The sequence below is a fragment of the Myodes glareolus genome, chromosome 22 (assembly GCF_982192425.1).
Source record: "Myodes glareolus chromosome 22, mMyoGla1.1, whole genome shotgun sequence".
Classification (NCBI taxonomy): domain Eukaryota; kingdom Metazoa; phylum Chordata; class Mammalia; order Rodentia; family Cricetidae; genus Myodes; species Myodes glareolus.
In genome coordinates this window covers 24,327,918-24,355,019 of record NC_142047.1, presented here as the reverse complement: position 1 = coordinate 24,355,019, position 27,102 = coordinate 24,327,918, and the positions used below count along the sequence as shown (strand labels likewise).

Here is a 27,102-nt window from a genome sequence, read left to right as displayed (position 1 = left end):
CAGCACTGGGGCTGTTAGCAATCTCATCCCTGGATTCAGAGCCAGTCCTGATCTCATCTGTGATTGTAAACCAGAGGACCTGGGGTTCTGAGACAGGAAAAGACTTGCTTTGAAGGCAGAGGACGATCAGGCTGAGGCTGGGACACACCCTCCTTTGAAGTCTTTCCTTAGTCATCCTCACCACCCTCCATCATCAAACCCCCTCTCCCCCCCCCCCCCCCCATTTAGCGTGCGCAACTTCAGAGTTCAGATTCTGAAAGTGGACCTTGCGGGAGATGATTTTCTTTCCTTCTTTTTTTTTTTTTTTTTTTTTTTTTTTGAGCCAGAGTCTCACTATGTGGCCCTGGCTGTCCTGGAACTCACAGAGATAAACCTGCCTCTGCCTCCCTAGTGCTAAGATTAAAGGTGTGCGCTATCATGTCTGGATAAGGTTTAAACGTTTTAACATTTACTCATTCATTGGGGGAGGGGAGATATGTCACAGCACATATGTAGAGGTTGGAGAATAATTTACAGGGTCGTTTCCTCCTTCTACTGTGTGGGTCCTGGGGAGAAAACTCAGGCTGTCAATCTTGACATATGCCTTTATTTAGGAAGCCATCTCACTTCCCTCTGGGAAGATTTCTCAGAATAGCTGTTTGTGAATGCTGAATTTTAGATAGGATAGGAACAAAACAGTTCCATATGGAGATATGCTCTGTCCATGTATATACCATATAGGTCATACTGTGACACCTATGTTTGTGTATATGTATGCCTTGTGTGGGCATGTATATGAAGCTATTCTGTTGATCTTTCTTTTTTTTGAATGGCTTTCTTCATGTTCACCCTGCATAATTATTTAGAAATAGTTACCTATGCTGTTGAATTCCCGGGGAGCCCAGATCGACCTTGCCCTTGCTACACAGCTGGGGCTGGCCTTTAACTCCTGACTAAAGCCAGGCACCACCCCTCCAGCTCAGCAGTATTACAAACTCACATATGGATGCTTGGGGCTTGGCAAGGCAAGGGGAGTGCTGGAGGAGGGCTCCGAGGGAGGGAGATGTTCACTGTGTTGTTGAATGGTGATTCAATGGTGATAGGTTCATGAGTGTGTCCCTATCAGAATTCAACACGGTTGAAATATGTGAAGTTTTTTACCTGTCAGATATACATCAATGACTACTACTGCCGCACATATGTGTGAGTGTATGTGCACGCACCCACATACACACACACACACTCAATCTAGCACCATCAGACCTATGATTTAATAGACACCAATTGCCTGGTTTAAGGGAAGACCAGGAGTTCACTTAGATTTGTGTGTGTGTGTGTGTGTGTGTGTGTGTGTGTGTGTGTGAGAGAGAGAGAGAGAGAGAGAGAGAGAGAGAGAGAGAGAGAGAGAGAGAGAGAGAGCTATTTCTGGGAAGGTGGAACAACCCGGTGTTTCCATTACACCTTCCTCTAAGTGCAACTAACAACCCCAGAAGTGACCTGTGAACACACCCGGGAAGATGCTGAAAGGCCGAGAGAAGGCTCACAGCCTAGGAAACAGCTCATCCGGGAATCCTGGGTTTTTCATTCTGTCCTCTGTACGTCACATGAAGATAGCAATGGCCCAGCAGTGCTGGAAGCCCAGATAAGGGCAGTAACCGACAGACAGCAGACACAGAAAGCCTTTGTCTCTAATCTAAGAACCAGGAAAGAGGCATCCTCACTAGACAAAGAGTTTCAGTTAATATCACCTCGCTCTGGTTAAAAAGCACAGGAAAACATCTGTAGCTGAATCTCCACTCTTATTAGGGTGGGGACCCTATAGTTTTTCATACTTGCTAGGCTATCATAAAGCACCCAAAATTTTTACCAGCTAATAATGATGTCTTCCTACTGTAGAAACAGGCATCAATGAGGAGCTGTCTGGCCTGGAAGTGCAGTTATGAGCTCTCCTAATTCCTCCCTTTTGGAGTGGTTATCTGAGGAAGTATAGTAATAGTGGAGACTTTCATGTGACCCATGGATAAGAAGTCATCCCCCACAGTTCTGTCAGTGAAACTATGCCACCCCTGCCCTACAGTGATGAGCGACAAGAATCTGCAGTTTCCACATAGCTGAGTGAAGAAGCTGTGGTCCTGTTCCCACCTATTGCTCTACCCGGTACACGGTCGCCCTGCTGGAGCCCAGCAGGGAAGGCCAGCTCACACAGAAGGCTTAAATGAGACCTGGAATCTCATAGAATGAAACATTCACACTCCCTGAAAGAACCTAGGTAGAGAATCAAAGACCCCAAACTGCAATCAATAGCGCAACCAATAAATTCCAATACCGAGATGACAGAATTGTCAGCATTCTCTAGTAAGGAAGGAAACCGAAGTGGTCGTCAGAAAATGCTCCAGGGAGCAACTGGCAACTGCAAAAGTAGAGAGTCTCAATCAAGAACAGGAGGTCTGGAGACATGGCTCGGTGGTTAAGAGCACTGTCTGCTGTTTCAGAGGACCTGGGTTCAATTCCCAGCACCCACACCATGGCTCACAACTAAGGCTCTATCTACTTCTAGGGGATCTGATGCTCACTCTGGCCTCTGCAGGCACCAGGCACGCATGTGGTACACAGACATACATGCAGGCAAAACACCCACACACATTTAAAAAAAACTTTTTAAAGAAACAGAAGAAGTAAAGAGATCCAACATTGAAATTGTAGAACTGGAAAGACAAGATATCAGCAGTTGATAACTCAGTGACTGGCTCAACAGCAGAGACAAGGAAATGAAGAGAAGGATTTGACTGGGAGAGAGAACAGTAGAACTTGCCATAAAATAATAAAAATAATAAAGAGAAAAAATAAAGTAACTGTGAACACAGCTTCAGAGATCTAGGGTGCAAAGGTCTGATGTTTGTGTCAGCAGAGTCCACTGGAAAAGGAAAGGAATAAGAACTGGGAAAATGCAAAAAGGACAATTGCTGGTAAACCTTGGAATTTGCTAAAGAACACAAACATCCACACTTAGGAGGGCTAGTGAGCCTCAGATGGGACAGCACAAAACCTGGCACTTGACAGGCAGTGATGTCGCACACCTTTAATCCCAGCACTTGGGAGGCAGAGGCAGGCAGATCTTTGTGAACTAGAGGCCAGCCTGGTCTACAGAGCAAACTCCAGGACAAACTCCAAAGCTACAGAGTAAACCCTGTCTCAAAAAGACCAAACAAACAAACAAAAAATGAAACCATATGCTATCTCCAAGAGACTCATTTCCAATATAATTATTTGAAAATACTTATTTCTTTTTATTTTATGTGTATAGGTGTTTAACCTATATGTGTGTATGTGCACTGTCTTACTTAGGTTTTCTATTGCTGTGAAAACACAACATGACCACAGCAACTATTTTGTTTTTGGGGGTGGGGTTTGAGACAGAGTTTCTGTCTCTATGTAGCTTGGAGATCGTCCTGAAACTCGCTCTGTAGACCAGGCTTCCCTTGAGCTCACAGAGATCCACCTGTCTCTGCCTCCCAAGTGCTGGGATTAAAGGTGTACGCCTCCACTGCCTTGCCACAGCAACTCTTATAAAGGAAGACATTTCCTTGGGACGGCTTACAGTTTCTGAGGTTTAGTCCATATCACATGGCGGCATGTAGGTAGACATGGTGCTGGAGAAGGAGCTGAGAGCGGAGAAAGAGCTGCATCTTCATCCGGGCATAGCTTGAGCATAAATGAGCCCTCAAAGCCCACCTCCCACAGTTACACACTTCCTCCAACAAGGCAGCATCTACTCCAATAAGGCTAGACCTCCTAAGAGTGCCACTTCAAACCACCAGATGCACCATGTGCATAAAGTGTCCTTCAGAGGCCAGAAGAGAGTGCTGGATCCCCTGGAACTGGAGTCATAGCTGTGAGACTCCGTGTAGATGGTAGGAATCCCTGGGTTTGTTCCCTAGCACAGAAATGAATGAATGGAGAGAGGAAAGAAGGAATGGAGGGAGGGAGGAAGGAGGAACTGAGAGATAGCTCAGTGGTTCAGAGAAGCTCTTGTTGCTTCTCCAGGGGACCTAAATTTGGCTCCCAGTACCCACAACCCCCTGGAACTCCAACTCTAAGGGATCCAATGCCCTCTTTTGGTCTTCGTAGGCACCTGAACTTGTGCCATTCACTCACACAGACATACGAACACATGAAAAAAATAACAAATCCTTTGTTTTAAGACTAAAAAGGTAAGGAAGAAAGAGAATACATTGAGTAGAGAAAAAGAGAAACTACAGATACAGAGAAAATATTTGCAGATCACACATTCAAAAGAGGCCTAGTCCTTACAATATGTAAAAAAAAACCTTCCAAATCAACAATAAATAAATAATAAATAAACAGTAAATAAACTAGGACTTGGAAAAGATAGCAAGAAAGTAGACAAATAGCAAGTTATCACCTGAAAATGTATTCGGTGCCACAGGCCTGGGGGACATCACTTCACATTTATCAGAAAGCCCCCAAACTGAAAAGCAGCGATGGCATCAAATGTTCGAGAACATGGGGAAACCATTCCTTCGTTGCTGTTGGGAGAGTTAAAGAACGTACCCATTCTAGAGAAAAGTCTGACACTTAGAAAGTAGTGGTAAGGTGCAGGAAATACACAGTTTGGCAATTATGACTATAGCATTTGCCCCAGAGGGATAACATGGGTTTGCACAGAAACCAATACACAACGTGCGAAGCAGAAAACCTGGACGACCACTCAGATGTCCTTGAAGGGGTGCATGAATGAACAGATGGGGGTATGCCCATACAGCAAAATGTAGGAATCCTATACAACCAGCATAAAACCAAACTACTGATTCCTGCTAGGACCTGTATAAACTGCCAAACATTACTAAGAAGGATGGGCATTTTGGACATGTAGCTGATAAGTCCAGTTGTTCCAGAGGCTGAGGCAGGGTGACAAATTTAAGGCTGGTCTAAACTACATCGTACGTTCCAGGCCTGTCTGGATAACTTTCAAGAGCCTGTCTTGAAATAGAAAGTAAAAATAGGGCCGGGTTGTAGCTCAGTGATAGGGTGCTTGCCTGCCAGAGAGAGGTCCTAGTTCCGTCTCTAGTGCCATCTTTAAAAAAAGTCACTGTGTGTACAATTGACGTCGAGAAGCCCTCTAACAAGTGTAGAGACGGGGAACTTGGAGGTGTCTGCCAGGGCTTACAGAGGAGAGACAGGAATTGGGTAGGGCTAGCTAAAGAAGGGATGGGGGCAGGGGACGCCTTTGCAGGGTTAGAAACATTCCCTATGGTGATTTCGAGGGGCCAATATCCTGTACTGTGGCCTTGAAGGGACTCAGATTGCCTCTGTATCTACCTGAGTGTGGATTTACAAACAGTCAAATAAGAAGTGTAAATGCAAAAGTTTGATTAAAAAAAAAAATCTGGGTATGATGGCACTTGAGTTAAAAAGCAGATCTCTGTGAGGTCAAGGCCAGCCTGGTCTACACAGCCAGCGCCAGGATAGCTGGGCTACACAGAGAAACCCTGTCTCAAAAGAGGGAGAAAACTCTGCAGTGGTTGCCTTTAATCCAGGAGGCAGAGGCAGGCAGATCACTTAGCTTGAGGCCAGCCTGCTCTGCAGAATGAGTACCAGGATGACTAGGAACCCTTTCTCAAAACAAAAAGCAAAAAAACAAAAAACCCCAAACAATTAGATTAGGTAGCACAGTAGGTGGAGAGGGTAGATTGGGCAAAAGTTTTGAGAGTGAGAGAATAGAATAAAGTTCAGGAATCCCTGAAGAAGATTTAAGAAGAGAAGATGCTTCTTAAATTTCATTATATTGTGATGATGATTACTTTTGAAATTCAAGGCATTAAACCTAGGGCAAGTCCTCCACCACTGAGCTATATTATACCCTCACCCCCAACTCTCTTTGCTTTTTTTCTGTTGAGGCAGAGTCTCACTAAGTCATTCAGACTTCCAGACCATCCTGGAACTCATCAGCCTCCTGCCTCAGCCTGCGATTATAGGCATGTGCCACCAGCCCAGGCTGAAAGGGCTCTTTATTGATGAAACTCATGTTTTCTTTGTGGCCGGGCAACTCCTCCAAGTGTCTGGGGATGAAAGCAGTTCACTGTGTGACTCGAGGCCTGAGGACTTTATGAGCTGCTGTTTGCAGTAAAGCAGGTGGGGTCAAGTTTGGAAGATGCATGGGAAGTCATGAGGTCATGGGAAGGTTAGGAGTTCAGCTTAGTGGTGAGGAAAGAGAAAGCCACCTCCTTGTCCTGTAGCCCCATGGCCTCCCTTGCACGCAATGTGCAACCCTGGGAGGTTTTCAGGGGGCAGAAAATGATCCTAGAAGTTCACTGTACATCTCTGGTGTCCTGGAGGCCGGCACATGGACTCCATGCATGGTGCTGGGTTCCTGGTTTCTTCATGCACTAGGCTAATCCCTCAGAGACAAGCGTCAAACTTGGGCATTTTCATTTCTCAGGGTTTCAATCAATTAGGTGTAGCCTTTTGTTTGGCCTTGTACTTATGGCCTAAAGTAGGGGTCCTCGGGTGTCAACATTTGTCAGAAGCACCTGGAGAGATGTTGAACAGATTTCTGCCTGCAACTCTCACAAATTCTGATTTCACATGTCTGGGATGGAACTTGTTTCATGAGAACACCCACACTTCTGGTTGAGAGACCATGCTTTCAAAATCCGCAGATCCCAAAGTGTGTAGATGTAGCCTGGCATGGTGGCAGAGGTGAGCCCGGTATCCAGAAATGAAGGCGGAAAGGCTGTAATAAGTTCAAAAACAGCCTAGACTACATAGCCAGAGCCTGGACTGGAGAGATGGCTCAGTGTGAGTCTCCACTACCCACATCAAAGCAAGTTTGAAACCCAGCACTATGGGGCTGAGATAGATCCCAAGGCCTCACCGGCAACCAATGTGCCTAAATTGCAGGGCTCTCACGAGCTATCTGGAAGACACCCAATATCAGACTCTGGCCTCGACTCTTGAATACACACACACACACACACACACACACACACACGACCTTGTTTCAAAAAATCTAATAAGTAAAACATTAAGTATGATAATGTAGTCTGCCCAGGCTTGAGGAGGGAGCAGGTGAGTGCAGCTGAGTGTGCGGTTTGTGAAGTGGAGCGAGTCCTGAACAGGCCTGGGCAGGGTAGTGGGGTAACAGGGTATTGACTCTTCAAGTTGGTGAGGTTCAAAAACTGGGAGTTGATGTGGGGTTCACCTCCAGAAGATGCGAGACAACGTGAGTTTGGGCTTTGAAACACAGGGAAGAGTTGGTATAACTGAGTTGGTACTAGCAGTGAGTTGAGGGTTGGAAACTTATGTCCCATAGTTCGGAGGAATACAGCGCCGGCGGAGCTCCCGGACTGGGCGGATCTCTCGGGTGGGCGCGGCTTCGGGAAGGGGCGTGACACAACGCCAGTGATGGGCGGGGGTGTGGCGGTGGGGCGTGGTGTGGCGCCAGGGCGTCTCGGGGCGTGGCGTCAAGGGGCGTGGCGTCGCGGGATCAGCAGAACCGGCTACCTCCCGAGTCTCCGCTGGATCCGGGTCTGACCGCTGCTCCTCACTCTAGTCTCCAGCCCGAGTCGTGCGCCACCATCCCGCCACCACCGTCGGGCTGCGCCTAAACGCGGGCATGAGCCCGCCCTGCGACCCGCGGAGCCAGAGTCCCCAGCCCGGTCCTCGGCGCCCAGGTAAATGGGGGAATGTGAGGCGGGGAGGGGGTTCCTAGGCCGCACCAAGCTGTGAGATCCCGGCGATTCTAACCCTGGGACGCCCTCGGTCACCTCAGGAACCTGCGGACTCTCCCAGCCACGGGAGTGTCTTGATTTAAGGGAGGAGGGCTCAGATGCGCCCTTCGAATCCAGTGGGACCCTGAAACTCCCTGAGCCGTCCTCCACCCAGCTCCCATCTCTGGGAAGGCCAGGTCTGGACCTTACCTCACCTGCCCTACCACGTATTCTATCAGAGAAACCCTGATAGATCCCTGATCCCTGATCCCTGATCAGGGATCCCTGATCCCTGGCTTCCTTAGCTTCTTTCCGGAAGCAGCCTTCCTCGCCTTCCTGCTCCCCAAATTCCAAGAGTCTTCTCCCTACTGCCTACCGGACTTGCAGTGGCTTTCCTATTCATTGCAGCCCTCTGGACCAGCAGTCTCTTACCCTAAAATCTTCCTCCTCTGTCTCTGGGATTCTGCCCACCTTGGATCCAGCTAACTGATTTCTGTCACTGCAAAGGGACAGGAGCAGAGCCTTGGACAGACAGGAGCTCCGTACAACCTGCCTGTATGGAGCTATGGGAGCAAAACAGTTACTAAGCACTTGGGTGGAGGGCTGGGATGGAGGGCTTTGATAAGCCTGGGCAGCTTGGGGCCGGTGTCAGCTCCAGCACATTCCAGCAGCTGCCAGGGCTGTGCTTTCTGCTCATTCTTTGCTGGCCTTTTCCAGGGAAATGTGGCTGCCGTGTAGGCATCCCAGATGGATCCTGGAAGCTTTGTCTTTCTCACAGTTGCTTTTTCTGTGTGCCTGGATGCTAGGTATTCCTGGGCAGGGCAACAGGCTGGATGTGACCTCATCCAACAACCCCAGCTAAGGTGGGGCCCCTAACCAAGCTCAGAGAGGGTGTCAGCAGCAGCACACGTCCCCTGGGGCAGCTTTGAACCAAACTGTGGGGCATAGAACCCACTGGTTCTCCTGGTCTCTTGGGCTTTGCTGATCCTGCCGGTTGGCACAGAGATGCAGAGACGTGAGAGCCTGCTGCCGCTCGCACACTCTCGAAGCAGAGCTAGATAGTGGTGGTGAGGGGGGAAAAGATGGGGGACAATCATAGATTTAAAGTAGTGTCCCTCCCTAGATTGGGCACCTACTCTGTCCTCTACCAGTGTCCTGGTCACTGGGATGGAGCTATAGCTAGACTGAAAAGGCTTGGACATCGGGGAGCTGTCATTGTAGGTGTCTCTACATGACCAAGTGACAGATGAAGGAACAGGAAAGCCTCATAGGGATGCGTGATAGACCGTAACACTGGGTGCTGTGAGACAGCTCATTAGCAAGACCAGAGTGTCAGGAAAGCCTTTAGGAGGAGGCAGACTTTCAGCCAAGATCTGAATGAGGCAGTGAAGTAGACTTGAGACCATGGGAGGGAAGTGTGTGAGAGGTAGGGAATGGCAAATACAGTGAGCTGCCCCAGGAGGCATTTACATATTGAGAAGTGGCAGGGCACCAGGGGAAACAGATAGCAGTGGTGTGGGGCACTGGACCACGTTCCTGGGGGCCATGCATGTTCAGATGTCCTGTCTCCCTTATGTTCCTCTGCCCAGTTTAGTGTTTGTTCTGTCTTTGTGGTTCTCCTTGGACAGGACCTTCTGGGACTTGGGAATCTGCAGGAGTGCACCCTGCTGGCCCCAGCTAGCAACCACAGATGGATGGGGCAGCGGGGTAAGTAGTAGGGAGAGTTCTCCCTGCAGGAGACACCTGCAATCAGGTGTCTCTGCTGCGAGGTGGAAACGGACTGGTGACAGTGAGATTGTGTCCAGATAGGGCGATCCGCAGCCCCGATAAGATCTGATCTGTCTGTCAGAGGCGGGGCAGCCTGGCCAGGCAGGCAGCACTCAGGCTCGCCACTGGTGGAGCCTCCCTGTTTGTTCTAGAGCCAAAACCTCCAGGCGGGATTCTGGGAGGGAGCGCTCAGTGTTGCCCATGAGGCAGGTGGGTAGGAAGGGCCCCCGGGAGATGCTGCCCTTCCTGGGGAGGGCAGCACTGTGCTGTCCAGCCTGGCTCTTTGTGGTGGCCTGGCCCAGGGCAGCTACTGTCTCTCCAAGAATAGCCAGCCACATTGATTCCAGGATAGAGGAGGGGTGTGTGTGTGTGGTGTGTGTGTCGGGGTTGCCCCTAGAATCATGTAGTAGAATGGCTACTGGAAACTCAGCTTAGCCATCTAGGTATGTGTACAGTCTCAAGGGCTTCATCACAAAGCTGAGGGTGGTATAGCTCAAGTCCTCTCACAGTTGGAAGTATCTGTCTCTGCAAGCCTGTGAGAGGCTGGTGGTAGCCATGGTGGGGCAGGGGCTTTCTCACTGTCCCTAGTTCCTGTCTATTGAGCCTTTGAGGGACGTTCTGGGGGCAGGTTGGTAATGACTTTCTGTTTAGGACCGTATACTCCCTCTTGGCAGGGGGAGGGGTGGGCATGGATCCCTCTCTTGGTGTTCCCTTCTCCGTCCTCACCTTCCCAATCCTCTTTGCACTCCATTTTGGGCCCTGGGTCAGTATTTGCTCCTATAACCTCACTGGGGACTGAATGAGACCAGAGGCCAGAGCAGACTGGCTGGTTTTAGGCTCCCCCATAATGTTGCTTTTTAGTAGTTCTGGGGCTGGATGTTCTGTGGACAGACTCAGCAGGAAGCTCTGGGACCTTGGTGGCCATGGGTTGTATAGGGGAGATGGCTGATGGAGCCAACAAGAAGTGGCCTGCACTGGGCATATGGAGGCTGGTTTGTAGTGGGTTTATGGCTTGGACTGGGCAGGAGGGTCTGGAGCATGTAGGTACCTTCTGGGTTCAATTCCTTAGTTAAAGGAGAAAGATTGGCTTTGGACCTTTGGCAGTCCTCCTGCTTCTGCCTCCCTAGCATTGGGATTACAGGCATACATCACCACATCCTGCCCAGGTCCTTTAAAAACAAAAAACAAAACAACAACAACAACAACAACAACAAAACAACCAATGTGAAACTGAGGAATTACAGTTATATTCCTGGTTGTCTGGGCCGCCTGAGCCTGTGGCTTCTTGTAGGCTGCTTGGGAAACTGGCCTTGAGTGCTGTGGACTGACTGCCAGGGGTCAGCTTAGCTTGATAGTCATCTTAGAGGAAGCTCCATAGAGCCAGTACTTGTTCTTGGGACAAGACAACCCCAGAGGCAGGCGGTGGAGACAGAACTGGGAAAATGACCCCTCTGCCAGAGCCCAGGTGTGACAGGGCTGGCGAGGACGAGACCCAGGAGAGGCAGAGCACTTGCCGTGGGAGCATCCTGGACATGGGATCTGGAAGAGGGATGTAAAGGGCCAAGGGAGCTATCCCTGTGCATAGGAGAGAGGTAATCGTTCTGCCCCACCTCTTGTGTGCATGTGCCCACTGGGGTGTCCCATCTGTTCCTCGTTAGGGACGCAATAGACACGCCTCCAAGAGATTAATTAATGCCAAGATGCTGGCGGACTGAGATTCGTGCTTGCCCTAGGGCTCCATCCTGGAGACACAGATGTCCAGCTAACTCCAGAAATGCTACTGCATTGCCACCCAGTATTCCTGGAGATGCGGGGAGCCATGTTGCTAGCATAGCCCGGACTCCTGAGGCTTCATGACATAGAAAGCTTATGTGGTGGCAGGCAGCCAGCCAAAGGGGGCTACAGGACAACGTTCACGCAGGAGCATCCTCGTTCCTCTTTGGCTGTGTCCTGGGCTTGCTGTGTGAACTTAGGCTGGTGGCTTATTCTCTCTGGGCAACTTTCTTTTCCAGTGTATAATACAAAGGTGTTAGATTGGGTCACTGCTGAGATTGCCTGAGTCTGTGTTAACTGATCCCAAATCTCCCCCTGCTATTCCCATTTTTCCTGCATTGCCTAGGCTCCAGCCCATGCCCTGGGTCATCCTTCCTATAATTAATGCCTGACCATGCTCAGGACATAACACTGCTTGGCTTGGCTAGACCAAATAGCCTGGTGGGGCCATGTCCCCACCCTCAGGCAAGCCTACTCCTCCTAGCTCAGGGCCAGGGTAAGTGGCTACTTCCTCAGAGGCCACAGCCTACAGTCCCACACATTCCTCAGACTTATCGGGGGCCCCACCCCCTGGACTCTGCCCTCCTACCCAGGGAACGCCAGCACCCAGCAGAGCTGCCCGAGAGTCCAGGGACCAGGAGCAGGATCTGAATGGCTTGAGCTGGTGACTCCCAGCCTCTCGCCAGGGCTGGGGAGAACCAGGTATAGTGTGGCGGGCAGAGGGCTTGGGGTCTGTGAAACCAAAAGAGTACTGTCTTTAACCTGGAAGTGCAGGCTTTTGTAGATAAAGGACCCTGGGCCGTTTTCTGGAAGTTCTCCGCTGGGATTCCAGCACCCAGGAGACGGGTGCTGGCAAGTTCCTTTAAGTCTGCCCCAAAGTTTTATCAGGATGGCCAGATGCTGCCAAGCTGAGGGGCCAGGCTCCTCCAGAGTCAGCTACCTCCCCTCTTTTTTTGCCATCGCCTCCACAGCAAGCAGAACGGGAGCCAGCCAGCCCAGGAAGGGGTTAACTGCCAGCCCCAGCCTTGAGGGAGGGGACTGGGCTGGACCATTTTCCTGCTCTGCCTCCACCTCGCTTTTCCTGAATGGTTCTGCCGTCCTGGGGTGGGGAGGAAGGGAAGGAGGAAGGGCTGGCGGGCAGGCGGGCAGAGGGAGGGAGGAGTGTGGGAAGAGGAAGGAAAAAAAGAACGAGACAGCCAGGGGAAGAGAAAGATGTCACTGGCTCTAATCTCCCTGTCATTTGGGTTTCCAGCAGGAGCTGGGCGAAGCAGCTGCTAGAACAATGCTGAGGCGGGGGAGGTGAGGAGTGTCTTGAACAGGTGATCAGGGAAGACCAAGACACCTGGGCTTATCACCTGGGCACCCCTCCCGGCCTCAGCCCAGCCGGCACCCCAAAGGCGGAGGGGCAACCATGGCGACCAATTTCAACGACATCGTCAAGCAAGGCTATGTGAAGATGAAGAGCAGGAAGCTCGGGGTGAGCCACCCTGGCGGGGGCCCTTGTCAATAAACAGTACTGAGGACGGGTCTGGAGGCATGGTGTGTGGGGGCCCCGCCAGCACTGGGTACTGTGTGATTGTGGTTCGAGGCTTCTCAACACTGGCTGGCTGGCTGGCATGTACCCGGCCAGCCTCTGCCTACTGCATCTCTTGCCCCAGCTGGGCTGGCTGGCATCCCAGCCACTGGACCAGTAGTGGTAGCTGACAGTCTGGCAGAGGCATCCCTGCTATTGTTGAAGTTGTGGCCACAGCAGTGGCGGTGGCAGCAGCGGAGGTTGGCAGCCACCATCGGGTAGCAGGAGTGACTGGAAAGCGAGGCTGTCAGAGCTTTGGCTCCTGGGCCTCCTCCCCTTGCTCCCCACCCCCTTTCCTCCCTTCCTCCCCACCTCTTCTATCCTCTTTTCTTTAAAGTGACCTCTCTACCTTCCACCCGCTGCCACCATGCACCCGCTTCTCAACTTGTTCTGAGCCTGGACTCATCATATTTTAGGTGGTTGTTTTGGGTGCTAAAGAAGTGTTAGGGAAGGGGAGTGGCTTGTTAGGAGGTAGGGGTAGCGGCATGGGGGCGGGGCAGAGGCTGACACTTCCCGATCTGTGGGTGAAATGGCCCTTGCTCTGGGATAGGCTGCTTTCTTTGGAGTTGTTGGCATTGTTGGTGGTGGCCCTGAGGTGAGGCTTGGAGGGGCACATACCCCTACTCAGCCCATACAGGTTTCTAGCTGAGTGGGGAAAATGCCCCAGAGGCATGAGTAGGGCCCCAGGGTCCCTTTGAAACCTCTGCTCCCCTGCCCACCCCCTACTTCCAATGAGAGTCTCTTCCCAGCAGGAAAGCAAGCCCTGGTGACAGGTGACTCAAGTCTGTTTTTCCCAAGACTCCTGTCCCTCCCTGCTACCTTGACGGGTTAGGCTCAAGGCTTCCTGGGCTAACCCGAGGGTGAGACGTCCAGGGATCACCTGGCTTCCCCAGGGCCACCTTTGAGGGGGGTGATTCTTGTTCCTCCTGCCCTTCTTGGGTGTCTCATGTTCAGAAAATGCCCAGTAGCCCACTGCCATCGACTGGGCCATCAGGGCTTTGAGGCAGGGTGGCTGGGCCTATTTGAAGTCTCACTGGCCCAAGCCTGGTAGAGACCCTGCTCCTTTCCTCTGAGACAAAGAGCAAGGCTGAGGCCAGGCCCAGAGAACGAGGACTTCACTCCTGCCACCATTCCTTATTCCCACGCTTAGATGCAGCAAGTCCCCAGGGGCCAACAGAGCTGAGGCTCTGTCCTGTCTGTCCTGAGCGGGGCTTGCCAGGAAAGCACTGGTTACAGGGCAGGCAGGTAGGGTCAGCGCCGCCAGCCCTGTTCATGGGGGATTCCCAGGCTGCAAGCAGAGAGTGGATAGACCAGGGGAAAGAACTGGCAGGCGGGGTGTGGCCTGGCCCAGACTGGTGTCTACTCTACCCAAGGGCTTCTGCTCTCCACACACCTGAGCTTACCCTGCTACTGCAGGAGGGGCAGCACCTTGCAGTTGCCCCAGGCAGTGTTCCTGTCTGTCTCCTAAGAGCAGGGGTGGGCTGGGGGTCCTGAAAGGAATGGGAAAGGGATAAAACCCACCCTCCCCACCTACCTGCCAGGGCCTCCCTCCTTCTCTCCCGCCCTCAGCAGAGTAGAGCCTGGCAAAGCGCTTAGGAAAAGCTGATCAAAGCCCTGGGAGAAGTGAGGAGAGCTCTTGAGTGCATGGCTCCCTGGGGTTGTGTGAGTGTGTATCCTGTAACCAGGCAACCAGGGTGCTGGGGGTGGGGGGAGCAGGCCTCTACTCTCATGTTGCTGCCTGCTGGGGGCGGGGGTGCTTGGGCAGCTCACACCCATTCATTTATCTGTCCATTCATCCTGCTGCCCATCTTCCTGTCCACTCTGTCCCTCACATGGCCACTCACCTGCTCAGCATAGCTGTCAGTAATTGCTAGCAGGTCTAAGCAAGGAGTTTGAGAATATGGTATACATGGTTTCTGCTTAAAAAGGCTCAAGTGGACAGAGCAGGGCTGAGCTAGGGACAGGGGTGCAGTGGTAGACACACTTCCAGCGTTCCAGACAGGAATTTGAAGTGGTCCAACTCTAGGGAGTTCCAGCAAGAGGGACTGTCTAGATCCATTTTGTTCTGTGACCTGCCTGTCAAAGGCCTGGTGTACCTCTGGCATAGACAGAGGAGGTAGCTGGCCCAGTGGCCTTCTCCCCTCCTCTGCTCAGCCCAGGTCCCCTTTAAGACTGTCTTGTTTGCATTGACAGTAGTATAGGGATGCCTGGGGATTAAGTCTGCCAGGCTTGAAGCCTGCTGGCAGGAGCTGGTAAATCTATCACAGACTGGCTAAAGAGAGCCTGTGATAGGAGGGAGGGGCCCTGCAAGGAGGTCAGATGAGCAATTTATGGAGGTGCTGGGGCAGCCTTTCATGGTGTCTGACAGGCCAGCTTGTCTCTGGAGAAGGCACCTCCTTCGGAGTTTATGAAGTGCTAGAGAATTTCAGAGGCCAAGAGCATAGAGTGGTTGGGACAGGCAAGATCCTGTCAAGGAAAGCTCCAGTGTTGTGTGTGCATAGCTAGTTTTAAGCTCTGCCCCTTACTCTCTATAGGACTCTGGTCCCCATGGGAGCTCCCTGGGGCAGGCTGGTGGTGAGGGAAAGTCCTGGAGGCAAGAGTGATGCCCCTCACACCAGAGAGAGCCCAAGAACAGGGCCATGGTGATGCAGAGCTGGCTGTAAGGGCCACTTCCTGTCCCTGGGAGACCCTGTGTGGTGGCCAGAGCCATCTGTCCTGTGGTGATGGGTGTGTCTCTGGCAATGCCATCTTAATAGGAGCTCCGCCACTTGTTAGGCCCTTCCTTCTTGCCTTCCTCATGATCCACCTGTCTGTCTCTGAAATGGAGGCGACAACAGAACTGGCCTCAGGAGTAACCTCGACACTGACTGGCCAGGAAGCACCCCACAAATGCTCCTCCATTACGTCAGTTATGTTCAGCACACAGAGCTGATCATGAACACCCGCCTTGGTCATTTGGGAAGGACTGCCCCTCTGAGCTACTATCGGGCAGTTACGGTCTCCAGGTTTTCTCTCAGCTAGGTAGGATCCAGGGAGGGATGTGGTACTGCTCCCTCCGGAGGCTGGGAAGCTCCAGGGCAGCGTTGTTGTGGAATATGGTCCAGCAGCAACCTGACCTTTGTTCTTTCCCTACAGATCTACCGGAGGTGCTGGCTGGTATTCCGGAAATCTTCTAGCAAGGGGCCCCAGCGGCTGGAGAAGTACCCTGATGAGAAGTCAGTGTGCCTCCGAGGCTGCCCCAAGGTTAGGGGCCTGGGCCCTAGCTTCCCCTACCTGTGAGCAAAGATGACTTGCTGAGTCTTGAGGTCCGGGCGTACCTTCCTGGGGGGCACAGCTACGGGAGGCAGGGTGAAGTACCCCAGCTGGGCTAAGCCTCTTGGGATGTCCTCTCAGGTGACTGAGATCAGCAACGTCAAGTGTGTCACACGGCTCCCCAAGGAGACCAAGAGGCAGGCGGTGGCTATCATATTCACCGATGACTCGGCTCGTACTTTCACCTGTGACTCAGGTGAGGCCTCAGGGCTCCGACTGGTCTCCTGGGGCTGGTAACAGTTAGTGGTTCAGGCAGTGGGGTAACAGAGCAGGGCCAACCCTAGCAGGAAGGGTGGGAGGGGTGTGTCCCTGGTGGAGTCTGTCCCCAGACTAAGGCGGGCGGGCAGGCAGGCAAGGCCCTGCCCTCCCTGCAAAGTGCAATAGTTTAAACCAAGGCAGACTGGGTGGGCTGCTGGGGGCTCTGGGCTGGCAGAACTGTGAAGTGCGATTTCTCTCTAGAGCTGGAGGCAGAGGAATGGTACAAGACGCTGTCAGTGGAATGTCTGGGGTCACGGCTCAATGACATCAGCCTGGGAGAGCCAGACCTCCTGGCCCCAGGAGTACAGTGCGAGCAGACAGGTGAGGCTAGCGCTGGGTCTCCAGGAGGGGTGGGAGGTGGGGCCCTCAGTTAGTCCTGCTGTCATCATCACCCTCTGCTGCCGCAGATCGCTTCAATGTCTTCCTGCTGCCCTGCCCCAACCTGGACGTGTACGGCGAGTGCAAGCTGCAGATCACCCACGAGAACATCTACCTCTGGGACATACACAACCCCCGTGTGAAGCTCGTCTCGTGGCCCCTCTGCTCCTTGCGCCGTTATGGCCGAGATGCCACACGTTTTACCTTTGAGGCGGGCAGGTAGTACCCTCTTTCCTCCCACCTTATACCACACGGTCACTATGGAGACTGTTTTCTGCATGGCGTCAGCATTGCAACCCAGAGGGGATAGAATGCTTCAGTTTTACAGACGAGGAACTCAAGGCCTAAAGAAGTCATTAGCTACAACAGGCAGGTTGAATGAAGCTGTATACCAAACACATCTCCCTGGCTCAGTCACTGCTGCTAAGGCACACTCTAGCTTTGTGATGTGGCCTCGGTACCAGCTTCCTCCCATAGGGGATTAAAAAAGCACCTAGCCTGCTGGGACTTCACCACCCTGTGTAACCTTGGCCGAGCTACTCTTCCGCTGGATGCTTTGATTTCCCCTTCTGTAAAACTGGAGGAAGCTGTTCACTAACAGAAAAGCTGCACTGGCTAATTAGTCAAACCTCCACTGTGTATGTGGTAACTGCTCAGGTCATGTATACTGTGGCCCAGCTCCCAGACCATGGCCACCCTGTCCCTGGAGGTCTTGGTATAACCAGTGCTGGCATACAGAACTTGCACACCCACACAGTACAGTTCCTGACACCCTGCCCACCTTGCTTTCTGTGTCCTTAGGATGTGTGATGCTGGGGAAGGACTCTACACCTTTCAGACACAGGAAGGGGAGCAGATTTACCAGCGGGTTCACAGTGCCACCCTGGCAATCGCTGAGCAGCACAAGCGTGTCCTGCTGGAAATGGAGAAGAATGTGAGGGTGAGGCAGTGGCTGTTGTTCCAGGGCACTGGGAGGTGGGACAGACATGCCAGCTAAATCTCCACCAGTCTGTGCACAGGTGAGTCGGGCAGGGCCTTGGGCTGGCAGCCGTGTCCCTGGAACTAACACAGGGGACCCCTTCTCTGTGCCACAGCTGCTGAACAAGGGCACCGAACACTACTCATACCCCTGCACACCCACCACGATGCTGCCCCGCAGTGCATACTGGCACCATATCACAGGCTCTCAGAGCATTGCTGAAGCCTCCAGCTATGGTGAGTCGTGTCTCGTTCCTGTGGAGGCCTCCCGGGCAAGGGTCTTTGGTCCTGGATTCAAATTCTGAGCCTGGATTTCTGACCACAGGTGAAGGGTATGGGGCAGCCCAGGCCAGCTCAGAAACAGACCTCCTGAACAGATTCATCCTGCTTAAGCCACAGCCCAGCCAGGAGGACAGCAATGAGACCAAGACTCCTTCCCAGTGACAGCTGGACTGGTGGGCGCACTGACTGCTGGGCCACCTGTTGGAAGGCTAACTGCAGCAGCCCATGGACAGCCTTAAGGAGCTGTTGGCCAAGAGCCTGAAGAGAGCAAGCTGTCCCTCCTTGCCCTCAAGGGTGAGGCTGGACCTCAGCACATGGCTGGCCACACCACCTGAGCATGAGGGGCTGGAGCCACCGTGGGACTATATACTGTTAATGGTTTTAATATATATGGCTTATGACATATTCTGTATTAATGAGGCGTCCCTTTATCCCTCCCCAACACATACCCATTTTTAATTCCATGACCAGGTGTGGTCAAAGCTGTTTTTGAGTATGAGGGCAGCTGTTCCTGTCCTCATTGAAAAAAACTCTCCTGCTGCCGAGACCGTTTGAGCTGCCAGGGTCAGAGGAGGGGAGCGATCAGACTGGTGCTGTCTGTGGGCTCTTCCTCAGAGCCCAAGGGCCAAGACAGCAGGTAGCGTCTGTCCTCTGGGCCAACAGTGACACAGGAAGGACCCAAACTTCACTGTACCACGTGGTAGCCTTGTACTTAGGAGTTTGAAGCAGAGGTGGCATCTGGTTTTAAAATGCACTTTCTGCACTGGCTCCTTCCTGCTCAGTAGGCTGAAGATGTCTTTGGGCAAGGCGCCCATTACCTCAGCAGTAGAGAATGGCTGGGGCCAGCCTGGAAGGCTGCAGAACTGCTGTGGGGAGCACCCTGCTGCCCCCACTTTACTGAGTGGGGGTATAATGCTGCAGCAAGGGGAGTCCCTTGCCCTAGGCCAGCCACCCCAGGCCAGATTCCAAAACAAAGACCTTCCCATCTCCCAACAAGGTGCTGAGGCTCCCTGCTGAAATGCAATTAAAGCAATTGATTTTCTAGTGCTGGTATTTATTGACTACCGTGCAGAAGGGCTATCTTTCTATTCATATCAAACCTTTTGTTGCGTGTTTGTTTTTTAATATTTTAGGGTTCTGATTTGTGGGAACAAACCTTGTAAATAACTACTGTTCACATTTGTGGCAGGATGATAAGGAGGCCCCCTCCCAGAGGGGCCCTAGAACCAGGCAGGTGACCCAGGTAATGACCACCCAGAGGTCAGCCTCTCTGTAGAAGAAATGGGCTCAAATCCTCGGGAGGGAGGCAGAGCTGGCTCAGTTAGTGGCACGATGACGCATGAAGGAGATTATGTTGTGCTCTTTATTGCCAAAAATAAAAACTTGTAAAAAGACAACTACTGTTGATCAATAAATATCCTTTCCTTTCTGTACTGGTGTGGGCTTTTCCCCAGGCTGCCCAAAAACTATGATGGGCAGGTTTGTTCCTATCTGGAGACATGCTAAGGGCAGGGCCTGAACTTCACTGAAGGGACAGGAAATGTGGGAAGGGTCTGTGTCCCCCCACCCCAAAGTCAGGTCAGAGTATAAAACAGCAAGTTCACCTGTGGACAGAGAGGATGGCCAGGGTCTAATACTAGTCCCAAAGGGTGACATCTCAGCTTAGGAACACCAGTAAGCTGGCCCTGACCCTGGGAAGACTTGAAAGGTCACAAGCTGCTTCAATGAAGGTCCTAATACTCAATCCCAACACCAGAAGCCAGGTAGGCTGTGAAAGCTCCGTTCCCTGGACAGAGATTTAAAAAGCTGGACTGACCAGATGTCTAAATCAGTGGCTCTTTTTTTTTTTTTTTTTTTTAGTCAGTGGCTCTTAACTAGGAAGCAATAGGGCCCCCTATTGTTAGTGAGCTAGGAAACAGGATGGAAGGGGTGTCTGGGCTTCTGAGGAATACCACAGTGACGAACAAGATAGGCCAGGGATGCTAAATGCCTAGTGAAAAACTGTCTTGCCTAATACCAGCGGAACCCTGGCAATCTCTCCGGGAAGCTTGAGCAACTGCAATCCAGAGCCTTGAAACCAGAAAGCTTCTCAAGACCTGAAGTTCAGTGGTCACCTTGAACCTAGTCTTCTACAGCGTGCGAGCTGCGGCTAGTTTATGGTGAGCACATCACTCTGGATCTCATGGCTTAGCTGAGTCTGTAAGTCACTCAGCTTCTTCTTTAACCCAGAGAGGGCTGAGAGGACAATGGTTTCAGGGCGCAGTGAGCCGCAGGACTCCACATTGTAGTAAAACCTGAGGGACAAGAGGAGGGTGAGCGCCCTCGTGAGGCAGGCTTCCCTTCTATCCTGTGAGACTTGATTTCATTCCTATGAGGCACTTGATCTTGGGACAGGGCTGATTTCCCTTTACTTAAAACCTCTTCTGCAGAGAGGACCAGATCCACTTTGTAGTTCCTCAGGGAAGCTACAACTGCTTCAAAAGGGCATTGTTGAGCTGGGCAGTGGTGGCAAACACAAGCCTTTAATCCCAGCACTTGGGAGGCAGAGGCAGGTGGATCTCTGTGAGTTCAAGGTCAGCCTGGTTTAAAGAGCGAGTTCAAGGACAGCAAGGGCTACACAGAGAAAGCTTGTCTTGAGGGGGAAAAAAAGACATTGCTGAAAAACTCTAAAATGACTGTGCACGCGCATTTCTACATTGGAGACAGCAGGAAAGGGAAAAAAAAAATCATACATGACACTGGCCACAGCTCTCCAGTTGCTTCAGGGTAGGGCTATGGTCGGTTCTGCTCTGGCTTGAGCCTGGACAGGCCAGAAATAGATAGCATGGGGCAATAATAAGGCCCCCTTTCTTCATGGTAGCTAGAGAGGGATGAGGGCCAACTCAGAATGTGTACGTGAGTTTGACAGTTAATTCTCCTGTTACATGGGGGGCAGGGCTTGAATATGTGACTGCCTAACAGCTTCTCCCATCTATATTCTTACAATTACAGTTCCAAGCATGACGGGCCTTACCTCTCTGGCTTGCCGTTGGGGTCATAGGGAGCCTGAGACTCATCCTCATCCAGCTCGGAGTACTCACTCTTTGGCCTGAGGACAAGCATGGGCAAAGCACAAGTGGTTATCTCTGCGTTCAGCAGGGCTCTCAGAGCACCCACCTACGGGATCTCTCATTACAGCCATCGCTGGTACCCCCTCCCCAACAGGACATACCATTCCTCGGGCTTGGGATATACTGTATGCCTAAGTGCATTGTCTGGGTCATATTCAAAAGCCACCCCTGCAGTAGGGTTCCACTTGGCATGTTCCTTGCCAAAGCCCTTCTTGGCATAGGCTCGAAGTCTCAGCTCCTGGCCCTTCCTCAGCTTGACAATAAGGATGTCTGCAGGGAGAGGGGAGAGTGAGTCAGGAACCAAAAGAGGCCAACGCTCCAACTTCTGACTGCAGTACTGCATGAAGAAACCCGTATCTGGGTAAAGGGGTCTAAAGAGACCAGGCAGCCTATCAAGATAGATCTGGTCTCTGCTTCCTCTGGCCACCAGCATGCATGCTCCACCCCCTTACCATCCTGCTCCACCCCCTTACCATCCTGCTCCACATAGTCATTGGGGTCGTTATCCCGGTTCCGGGATGTCACCTGCAGGAACCCAAAAAGTAAACATTAGCCTCTCACCTCTCAGTCCCCTGGCAACTGTCTCCCAGTAAATCCAAGCTGTAATCTGTCAAGTCAGGGAAAGGAGGCCTGAGGAGATGGCAGAGTGTTCAAACAGTCTGATGGCCTTTAAGAGGGTCTTTGAACAACATAGGGAACATGGAACCAATACTGCTCTGTTCAAAACCCGGGACCAGCACTTGTAGGTGGCAGTTAAAGTAGATGGTCATAGGGCAGGTGACTTTATGACCACATCTCATAAAGATCCACTCCAATCCATTCGACTCAGAGCCAGAGAGAGAAGAGCAAAGGCACTGACCGGAATGACTCGGGGGCTGTTGGAGATGAGATCCCGAGAGGTAACGTGGCGCGTCTGGTCTTCATTGCACCTCACATCAAGAGTGAATTCCACGGAGCACTCAGGGCAGAACTCTTCGCATGTGCAGTCCTGAGGCAGGAAGGGCAGCAGGAACAAGGAGACTGGACTCCCTGCTTCTAACCAGCTCCTATCAGTTTCTTCTTGGTGAAAGGGGCTGACCACAGTCCCAGGCCTCTTCTGAGCTGTGACATCTGGGACACCATCCTCCCGGTTGCTCAGGTTATAGATAACTTGTCTACCAGCTAGCAACCACACTTCCTTTCCATGGCCATTGCTGCAGGCTACCACTAGGGGGCACATTGCTAACACAGGAGTGTCCAAGCAGGACTGCTTCAAAGGACTAGGGTTGTCTTGGGACTATCTACCTGTAGTGCACTATGCAGACCAGCCGGGAAATTACTGAAAATACAGTAAGTAAGGGAAGAACAGAAAAAATAAAATAAAATAAAAAAAACATCTCTCAAGGTCCAGACTACTTGGAATGGAAAGTCCTCCTGTGGCCCCGGCTAGCCTGGAATTCACTATGTAGCTGAAGATGAACCTTAAACTACTGATCCCCGTTATCACTTCTCAAGTGCTAGGATTACAGGCATGGGCCACAGCATCCAGCTAATCTTTATTTCAAAATCTCGTAAGGAAAATTTCACCCATAAGAAAACAGAGAGGACTCACTGCCACCTCTCATATACCCACCTTCCAGCTTCCTTAATCATCAACACTTGCCATTCTTTTGGGTGTTTTGTATGTTTTGTATGTATGTTTGTCTCTCTGTAGTTTTGGATCCTGTCCTGGAACTAGCTCTTGTAGACCAGGCTGACCTCGAACTCACAGAGATCTGCCTGCCTCTGCCTCCCGAATGCTGGGATTAAAAGCGTGTGCCACCACTGCCTGGCCCGTGTGTTCAAGTATTAAGAGAAGGGTCAGGATGCTTTTAATTTATTTTCTAAAAGGTTAGGTTAAAAATAGGGAAAATGTAGCAAAACATTAGCATTTGGTAACTACAGAGAAAAAAATTAAATTAATTTTAAAAATATTAAATTAATATTTCTCAGACAGGCAGGGTGGCACACGCCTTTAATCCCAGCACTCAGGAGGCAAAGCAAGTGGATCTCTGGAAGTTCAAGGCCAGCCAGGGCTACACAGTGAGACCCTGTCTTAAAAAATAAACAAAAAAAAAGACAAATAAATGGGAAGGGATTGGCGGTGCTGGAGAGATGGCCCAGCTGTTAAGAGCACTTGCTGCTCTTGCAGAGGACGTCAGCTCAGGTCCCAAATCTTTATCCAGTGGCTCAAAACTGCCTGCGACTCTAGTTCTGAGGGCTCTGGGGGCCTCTTCTAACTTTTTCCAGCACCCTAACCACCTTGTACATACATACATAGAAGCAGAAAAAATACACATAAAAGTGAAAAAACTATCTTTAAAAAAAAAAAAGAATTATGGGCATTGCAGGGTATGTGTGTTCCCTTTCGTGATGCGCACTGAGGGGGGCCTGGAGGTGCGAAGAACATAATCATTCTGAAGCCCCACCAGAACCAAGGGCCACAGAATTAAAACATCATTTCCACAGTGGTGTTCTAAGCTATTCTACAGTCAGCAGCACAGCTGGAATGCTACCGGAAGGAGGATGTCTGCAAAGATTCCCGGGAGAACTAGCCAGCAGCACCCCCCCCCCCCATGCCTCCAGCCTTCCCACCAACCAACACACATACCCGGGAGTACTGCAGTTTGTCCACAATGTCGTCACTAGTGAGGGGGATCAACCCTGCAAGACACAGAAACGTGTTTCGCAGAACAGCCAAGTCATCACAGGAGCCTACAAATAAGTCCCTCGGGCTGGGGACAGGAAGCACCCCACTTTAATCCCTTCCACTTCTCAATGCCCAGACTCACCAAGCCTGTGAGCAATGAATTCATCATGAAGAACTGAGGAATTGGCATCAATCTGAACCCAATCGATGGCTGAGAAAGGAACAAAACAGCGCGAGTGAGATTAATCAGCATCTGAGCCCTCTGGCATCCTCCAGCATCTCCAGCCCGACAGCACTGTTTCCAAGACTCAAGTATTACTCAGTGCTCAGCACTCAGAAGGCAGAGGCAGGTGGATCTTTGCGAGTTTGAGGCCAGTCTGGTCTATAGAGCGAGTTCCTGGGCTACACAGAGAAACCCTGTGTCAAAAAATCAAAACAACAACAACAACAAAACAAAAACAAAACCAAAAAAAAACAACGCTGTGTGACTCCAAAGTGATAGCCTGGTTGCAGGTATCTGATTTAAACAACCCCCCCCCCACACACACCCCATACCTAACTGCTTCCAGTGAATTGGATATAGGGCTTGCTGGTACCGGACAAAGAAATGCTCACTTAGAAAATACTGTGGGAGCCGGGCGGTGGTGGTGCACACCTTTAATCCCAGCAATCGGGAGGCAGAGGCAGGTGGTGGATCTCTGAGAGTTCAAGGCCAGCCTGGTCTACAAGAGCTAGCTCCAGGACAAGCTCCAAAGCTACAGAGAAACCCTGTCTCGAAAAACCAAAAAAAAAAAAAAAAAAAAAAAAAAGGGAGTTGAATATTTCCCTAAAAAGCACTTTAAATCTGCTATCAGTGTTAATGTCAAATCCAAGAACAAAAGCTATTTGGGCATTTAAAAGTTGGGGGAAACCAGGGTTGAAGGAATGGCTCAGTGTTAAGAGGATCCCAGCACCCATGTCAGATGGCTCGCAACTGTCTGGAACCCCAGCTCCAGGAGGATCTGAGACCCCTGGCCTCCTTTGGCACCTGCCTTCACCTGCAAATACCTACAGAGACATAACTTAAAATAATTTAAAAATTTAAAAGTTAGGAAAAACATCCTAGAACTAACACTGCTCATGGTCCACACTCATTTTATGATATAAACAGATCGATCACCCATTTAGGATTTCAGTATTACTTCCATTAGAGGATGGTCACTGAATGTCTTCAATAGGGAAAGAATACTAAAATAAAACCCAATTCCTTCCAGTTCATTGCTGAGAGTATAGGACTGTGTGCTTAGAGGCTTCACTTAAACATGTACCTAGTCATTCCTAAGCAAACACCTGCATGTAAACAATGAAATTCAGAAATCAAATGGTGCTGGATCCAATTCTCAAATAACTGGTAGGGACTTAAGGAAAAGAGGTCAATGATGGGTCCAACCTGCTCTGCCCTGCAGTACTTCCTCAACCCAAGCAAGGACCACATCCAGGTTTTCCCATGCCCTTGCTCTACCTCCCATCATACCCATTCTCCCATACTGAAAACTGAAAACTGCCGGCCTCTAAAAACCTGTGTGTCTACATATACTGCTACTCTCTTACAAACTCCTTCCACTCAAAACAAAAAAACAAAAAACAAAGAAACCCCCAAAAAACCGAAAAACAAAACAAAGAACAAAAAACCAAAAAACAAACCGTTCAGATCCCCCTGAAGACACATGTCATATTTTGCCTTGTGTTTGCCCATGTCTTGTCTCTACATCTAACTTGGAACTTGGATGATCTACACATACAGTATCCATTTAAAAAGACACCTACCAGAACAGATGAAGAAAATGTACACATGCACATTGGGTATTATTCAACCATAAAGAACAAAACTATGTCATTTGCAGGAGGAAGTCATAACTCTCATGTGGAATCTCAACTTTTAAGAAGGGAGAATTTGGGGCAGGAGAAATGGTTCAGAGGTTAAGAGCATTGGCTGTTCTTCCAGAGGTCCTGAGTTCAATTCCCGGCAACCACATGGTGGTTCACAACTATCTATAATGAGGTCTGGTGCCCACTTATGGTATGCAGGCAGACAGAACACTGTATACACAATAAATAAATACGTCCTTTAAAAAGGGGGGGGGAGAAGTGGTTCAGGGCCTGCGAGATGGATCAGCCGAGTAAAGGCACATACTTGTCAAGATCCCTAGGACCCATATGGTAGAAGAAAAGAATCCCACCCACAAACTATACTGTGACCTCCACACATGCACTGTGGCACTCTTGTGCCCAGGGACATATAAATATACATAAATAAATACAACGTTTTAAAGAAGAGAGAGGGAGAGACAAGAAAGGTACTATCAGGAAAGACGGGGGAGACCAGTGGGAGGGGAATAAAAGGAAGGCATTGGGGAATGACAACAATCTAAATACTCAATGTGTGCGCGCGCGAAAAATGTCAGGACGAAACCCATTATTTTGTACAATTAACATACATTTTCAAAAGACACCCACTAGCACCCCAACACTGACTTAAAAGTCAGGGCGCGGTATCTATACGACTTCGGTAATCCCGGGTATCACCTGCTAACGACTTCCTATCGTCTACTCCCTACGAATGAGGAGGACGCAGCTCTCAGCTGTTTAACAGTGTTCAGTTCTAATTTCTGTTGCTTTTGGGTAGAAGCAACAGTGCTGGAAGCCAGGCTGCTGAGCACGGTACGCACCGAGGCTGGCTTAGGCGGCCCCAGGCCACCAGGCAGCACAGCGGTGTTCTCAGCCCCCCACCTGGAGCGGAGGGTCGGTGGTAGGGCCCCGAGGGCGGGTCGCATACCTATTATGGGCACCTCGGCGATGAAGACCCTCCGAATGGAATTGGCCACCCTGCAGGAGGAAAGTCAGGCAATGTGAGCGGCCCTGAAGCCACAGCCCCGCAGGAGGCCCGAGCACCCGGCCGCCCGCTTCTCCCCTCGCCGCCTTACGCCAGATCCGTGTTCTCGATAATAAACTTGACGTTCTCTTCGGTGAGTTCCGTGATCCGCACCGTGGGCTGGTTGGCGTACGGCATCTCGACCTGCAGCCAGCCTCCCGCGCCGGTCCCGCGGCGCGCCTGCGCGGCCACCAGCAATTTGTCGGCGGGGTCCCCGGCGCTTCCGGCTAGACGTGCGCGCAGCGCCACCTGCTGACTGGAGGCCGGAACTCTCCTGACCTGCGTTTTCTAACTACTCTCTCCAAAATGCACCAGGCCCTAAACTCTTGAAATCCCCAAGATATATAGCACAAAACTACATGTACGAGGTTATTTATGCCAGT

At 51.0% G+C, this 27,102-nt stretch overlaps 2 protein-coding genes across 2 annotated transcripts; one reads left to right on the top strand and one right to left on the bottom strand.

Annotated features, from left to right (window-relative positions):
• Positions 1-7,489: 7,489 nt before the first annotated feature.
• Positions 7,490-19,427, top strand: Dok4 (docking protein 4). The gene is made up of 9 exons (XM_048432185.3): positions 7,490-7,673; positions 12,502-12,726; positions 15,958-16,065; positions 16,216-16,330; positions 16,594-16,713; positions 16,800-16,989; positions 17,572-17,710; positions 17,865-17,985; positions 18,074-19,427. Exons 2-9 carry the CDS (start codon positions 12,661-12,663, stop codon positions 18,190-18,192), a joined length of 978 nt encoding a protein of 325 aa, XP_048288142.3. The 5' UTR covers positions 7,490-7,673; positions 12,502-12,660; the 3' UTR covers positions 18,193-19,427.
• On the bottom strand, positions 19,375-26,927 carry Polr2c (RNA polymerase II subunit C). Its single transcript, XM_087900521.1, has 9 exons — positions 26,772-26,927; positions 26,624-26,673; positions 23,951-24,019; positions 23,770-23,822; positions 22,000-22,128; positions 21,614-21,665; positions 21,242-21,410; positions 21,044-21,118; positions 19,375-20,324 (listed from the first exon to the last, which is right to left on the bottom strand). The coding sequence occupies exons 1-9, from the start codon at positions 26,855-26,857 to the stop codon at positions 20,180-20,182; spliced, it is 828 nt and encodes a 275-aa protein (XP_087756647.1). The 5' UTR covers positions 26,858-26,927; the 3' UTR covers positions 19,375-20,179.
• Positions 26,928-27,102: the final 175 nt, after the last annotated feature.